The following is a 6,000-nucleotide window of genomic DNA, read 5'->3' on the forward strand; positions in this document are numbered from 1 at the left end:
AGCCATAGGTTCCCATTGCTTCATTTATTGAGTCTAATGATTGTGAGGGTACAGCATGTTAATAATAATTCTAAGGAAAATGTAGCTTATATTTATTCTTTGACCTGTAAATGAATTTTAAATGTAATTTTTTAACAAAGAGATTATGAATTTTACTGCTACTCAGAAATGGTATCCAAAGTTACTCAAAACAGATCAAGAGGCAGTATTTGTGTACCTTCACACTGTTTTTTATGCTTTATCATTACCATTATATATGCATTGTAAATGACTGGAAGTATTTTCTTATAGTGTTAATTCTAGTGTTTACTATGGCTTTCACAGCTCTTGAATCTATGGACTACAGCCAGCTGTCAGAAATTCTTGTGGGCTGCTCTTGTTAATCATCAAAATTGTAACTGACAAATTTCTGAAGTTTTATTTTCTGTCTATTTCTACAGGACAATTGTGTCTCTGCTACCTTTGTAATATCTACTGTAATATAGAAAATGCATATTCCCAGCTGAATGCATATCTTAGGTGTTTATCACATGTATTAACACATGATTTTTCATGTATCTTTCAGTAATTACTTCTAGATAAAATTATGATGCCAGTTTGCCTATTGCTGGGAAAGGCATTTTTATTTTTCTGAATAGATATTTACTTATAGATGATAAATTGGTAACAGGATGGTTTGTTATTCTTGGGAGGTTTTTTTTGTTTGGTAATAGTAATGCAATAATGAATGTAGATAATAAGTGAAGACTCTGTTTCAGTTTGTTTATTATTGTCGTTCAAAGTGCTGGTGGAATGTTGAATATCTTTCTTGATTAAAAGCTTAATCAGATTTATATTAGGTAACTATCCAAATTTGGAAATGACATGGTTTCTAAATTTTCTTCTGCATAATCGCATAAAATATTCAAGGACAATTGTTTTAATGGATTGCTGGAGGAAAGGAGCAAAAATCTCAAGATTGTTTAGTAATAATGCCTACAGTTAGAGCGCTTTGAGAATATTTCTAGTTGATCCCGTACTGTTTTTAATTCACTCTGTGCATATCATTCTCATTTCAGGGTTAGTCAGCAATATAAGACCAACTTTATGACTGCTGATAACTTATCGATTTGTTTCTGGCCTACTTTGATGAGACCCGATTTTGAAAACAGAGAGTTTCTTTCTACCACCAAAATCCACCAATCAGTTATAGAGACCTTCATTCAACAATGTCAGTTTTTCTTTTACAACGGGGAGATCATAGAAGCACCCAACCCAGTGGCTTGTCAGCCACCGCCCTCCAACCCGGTGCAGATGGTGGAACCCATGGTACCCCTGCAGCTGCCACCCCCGCTGCAGCCTCAGCTGATACAGTCGCAGCTACCAGCAGACCCTCTTGGTATTATATAGCCAGAAGATGATTGCAGGCAGCCTGGTGCTGGTGGACAGTAGAGACAAGCTATAGACATGCATGTTTCAGGATACAGTAATGTACTTCATATTTATGAAAAATAATTCCCATCCAGCTGATTGGACATCTTTTTGTTATATCCCGTACTGTGTTCCTCATTTGTACACGCTGCAGATAAAAACTGTGTGATAAGCATGACTGGAGAGGTTTAATTTTTAAAAGCAAAAATAGCTATAAAGTACAAAGCTGCTGCTGCATGATACCTTATTGCAATCACTATATCATTCCTGTGACGGTTTGTCACAATATATTGTGAATAAAATTTTTCTATAGAAATTAAATGATTTAAAAAAAATTACATTTATGAAACATTCAATGCTTACAGCCTGCTTTATGGCTGGTTTTTGTTATTTAACATGCTATTTTTGGCAATTTTCTTCACATTCAAGCATTCTGTGTAAACAACTAAAGCCCAGCTATAGTTTATTTTGTAATCTCCTGGCTACTTATGTGACTTTATGCTTAGGGTGGTTTATGGAAGAATGCAAAATGCACTGTTGAGAATTTTACGATCCCTCACCATCCATCTTTACTTATAAGTAAACCTGTGGACAGTTTAAGGGTGGGTGAACTTGCTTATTATTTCTTACAGCACAATACCAAGGACATGCTTGTTGTAAAAGTGAGTTTCAAATATTGTACAAAAATTTTGATGTTGCCTACTTATTTCTTTATGTTCCATTACCGAACTAAACATTTTGTAAAACTGTTAATTCTGTAAACAGCTGCATGTTTAAAAGATCATTGATGGTCTTGTAAACTTAATCTAATATATTTTAGATATTTTAATTTTTCCCACTTGGGAATACATGTAGTGTTTAGAAAATAGTTCATGACATTTTCATATAAGGTTATATAACTTTTCATACATAAACATGACTTTTGTTGTAGTAAAATTCTCTAAACCAAACAATGTTTTAATCTAGGACTTCAATTAATCTATTCTTTAAATCTATTTTTATGTGACCCTCTAAAGATATACAAAAATGCATTGCTAATACATGGCAATAAATACTTTGGGTACTGACAATTAACCTCTTTGGAGTGTGTATATATAAAATCACATAAACTTGTATTCATATTTTTTTCCTGTGGTATGTTGTACTAAAATTTCAAATGACTTTTTTTTTCTTCATCGTATTTTTAAATTATCTTTTTTTTTTTTTTTTCATTTATTTTACTTTTATATTGGTACCAATTTTGCTGTAAAAGAATGCTGCTTAATTTAAACAAATCCTTTGGTTAAATATTTTGATAGTGGTAAAAATTAGAAGGTTACAAATTGTAGCAAAGGGGAGACCATAGATATACACTACCTGTGAGACTTTCATAGCAGCTTTTTTTCTTTCATGCTCAAAATGTACCTTTTTAGGTCTGCAAAAAAGAAAGTTTTGGCTCATTCAGCTGCTAGAATGTTTTGTGTAGTTTAAAAAAAAAAGCTTTATGATGGTCACTGTTGTAATCTTCATTATAGCAAGATTTAAGATCGTCTTGTATGTATTATAGTAAATAGATGATTTTGAGAATTAAGGCTTTTATTAAGAGATTGATTTGCTCCATTTTCCCAAAATAAAACTTTCCTTTCCCACTTATGTCCTAGGTATTGTACTTCTAATGACTTGGATTATCATTCTAGATTACTAAAATACCATAAACCTGGCTGCTGTTTGAAGTACATGTATATTATAAATTATCTTGATATTGTGTTATATTCTTGCAAGTAATTATCTTTTTTAAGAAAACATAAACAAAAAAGAAAAGTCAACCCTATTCCTATTGCAAAGCACACAGGAACTAATAGTACAATAAAGTCTGTCCTGTAAATTGTAGTATTCCTAACTTGTTCTACTTTACCTGTTGTCTATACAGCTTTTATTTATAGTTTTCAATCTAATCTTGGCATGTTTAGCAAAGAAAATGAAACTTCAGGAGTTTTATAAACTATTTCTAGGTTGCTAAAGAATTTATTTTTCTACTTATATGGCATAGACAAAGCATCACCTGTACAGGAATCAAGTCTATTTCTAATAGAAGTAAGCTTAAAAATAAATGCCAGTCATATCCATATTTAAAAATTCCATCTATAAAATATCTCCAGTCTTTGTAATGTGAATTACATTTTAAACTTTCTATAAATTCCAAGTTTTTTGCCATAATATTTAACTAATCTTTGGATACTAATTTTTAGAATAATTTACATTCCATTTCATGACAAACTTTCATGTTGAGCTTTTGATCAGCAGTATTTGCAGTACCATTTCTTTGTGTGTGATGTTGTGGCTAAATGGCTAAATCACCATTATTTTTGAAAATCTTAACACTTCCATTCAGCCAAATACAAAAGGTTTATTACATTTACTGGATAAACAGAGAAATAAGAAAGCATGGCATGTGGCATCTGGTTGTCACATGGAAGAGTCCCTGCATACTGTTTGCATTATGGAAGTGTTGTATGCAGGAATGTGGATATGTGTGTATGTGTAATATATACACTTTGAGTTCTTTTATCTGTTTGTGTGTTTATGCAGACATGCATGCACATACACCCACATAGTAAAGTTTTTAAAATATACTAGGAAATTAAACTGTGGTTATTAAAGATTTTTAATAGAGCTTTCTCTATTATTATTTTTATTAGTGCTATAAAATGAGGAAGCATGTTATTATATCCAAATTCCTCATACTTTGGCTCATGTAGACCCTTCTAGTTTTAATGAAAATCCAAACAATAATAACTATATTTTTTAATGTGAGCATTTTTACTGTAATATCTATCTTGATAAAGATACAAATGTATATTACTTTGATTGAGCCATCTCAGTGGCACTTTATGGAGTAGTTTCTTTTTTTATGTTATAATGGTATAGACATACTGCAGTGTATTGTCTTTCACTGTTTTAGCAATTCTGAAATCCCAGACCTGAGTTACAAAAGTGCCATTTTAAGTAATGCTTAACAGGTTATTTCAAAAATCCTTACCCTTCATGATCTTGTGGAATTTAAACTCATATAGTGTAAATAGATCGCAGATGTCAACTTAAATGAAAAGAAACTTTGTTGTTATTATATGTTTTCTCCTTTATTTGAATCCTGGTTGCTAGGAATTTATAGGTATGTTTATTTTTAGTTGCTGGAGTTTAGCTTCCCATATTTATGATGAACATAGAAAAATTATCAATTGGAGATCAAAAAACCAGGCCGTAGTTTGTGCTTCTTTCATTTTTTTTTTTCAGTAATTGTGATGCTGTTTGTCAACTGCAAAAATTGCACACATTTAAAAAAAATTTCAAGTAAAAATTTTGTTCTTTGTTTATAGTGTAATCTTTTATTGCTACATCAAGAAAATACTGCAGTGAATTAAATATCAGTGAAGCTTATTCTGTATAAAAGATGCAACGAATAAAATACTAAGATGCTTACTGTGTATAATGTTCAGTTTAGTTGCCTGCTAAATTTTTAAAGGCAAAAGCACCCTATCTTTCACAGACACAGAAATGAAATTTAGCAGTAAATCTTGCTAAAGTAAGAGTGCAGTGTGTGTTTAAGTTTTTCTTGGGTGGGAGGCTGTCTCTCGTGGGTCTCCTAAGTTTGTTTTTCCTGTGGAATTTTTAAACCTGAAATAAAAACTGGGCTTGTAATGTCAGCTTTAAGTCATCAGAGTTGTACATTACTGGTCATAATTCTGCTAAGGATATGGGATAAACACAGCTTTGATAGTAGTAGTGATTGTAGTTCTCATGTTTATGTTTGTACTTAGTTTTTTCAGAACACCTTGAGTCATATGGCTGGTGCAGAAATAACTGCAAAACCTTCCTGACGATTTTCAAATCTGAGCACTATTCAGGTTTTATTATATACTTACACATACACACACACACACATACACACATAACACGTTCATATAACGGAGTACTTTAATCTCAAATAGGATTCATCTTATATGTAATTTACTCAGTATGCAAATCAGTTATTTAGATTGCTTTATCAAAACAGCTCTACCGAATCTGGCTGAAATATAATGCACTGTTCAGAGTCAAGTTTCTGATGAGTAACTGTCCCAGAGTGCAACGTCAGTGATCACTTGTGTCAGATTCGGTCCTTCAACTAATTCATGGTTTCCATGGAATCAGAAAGGGATGAAGTTAATCTGTCATCATGAGTGAACTGAACACTTCCTGCCTTTCCTTACTGATGAATTCTTTCCCAAGCGTGTAGCTAGTGCATCTTATGGCTGTTTCCCATGGTTCTCATCTTCCTTATAGAGTACAATATGTGTTTAGAACTGAAATTTTGTTGCTGAACTGAGTGTCATTGATGCCCAGCTGACAACATAGTGCTTATATGTTGCAGAATAGGGTTTAGTATACTTGATTAGTAATAATTTGACCCTTTCTGATTTTTGTTTGGTGTGATTTAGAAAATGGAAAATTGTGTCACTGAATGCCTGCACTGCAGCAGCTGTGGTTTTTTCAGTTTTACAGTGGGGTAACAACAAAAGACTGTTGTTACTTCTACTTAGAAGCTGTTTGAGTTTGAGAAAGGGTGTAAAG

General features: G+C 32.2%; 1 protein-coding gene across 2 annotated transcripts in view; it reads left to right on the plus strand.

Annotated features, from left to right (window-relative positions):
* Positions 1 to 4,976, plus strand: part of ARHGAP5 (Rho GTPase activating protein 5) — a 47,350-nt gene extending 42,374 nt beyond the window's left edge. Inside the window, exon 8 of one of the 2 annotated variants that reach the window (XM_058839236.1) lies at positions 1,059 to 4,976. In XM_058839236.1, the coding sequence (XP_058695219.1) occupies positions 1,059 to 1,389 (331 nt within the window). In that variant the 3' untranslated portion in view covers positions 1,390 to 4,976. The remainder of the gene's footprint in view (positions 1 to 1,058) is intronic. The other variant, XM_058839246.1, reaches the window with a different exon arrangement.
* Positions 4,977 to 6,000: the final 1,024 nt, after the last annotated feature.

The sequence above is a fragment of the Poecile atricapillus genome, chromosome 1 (assembly GCF_030490865.1).
Source record: "Poecile atricapillus isolate bPoeAtr1 chromosome 1, bPoeAtr1.hap1, whole genome shotgun sequence".
In the NCBI taxonomy this organism is placed as follows: Eukaryota; Metazoa; Chordata; class Aves; order Passeriformes; family Paridae; genus Poecile; species Poecile atricapillus.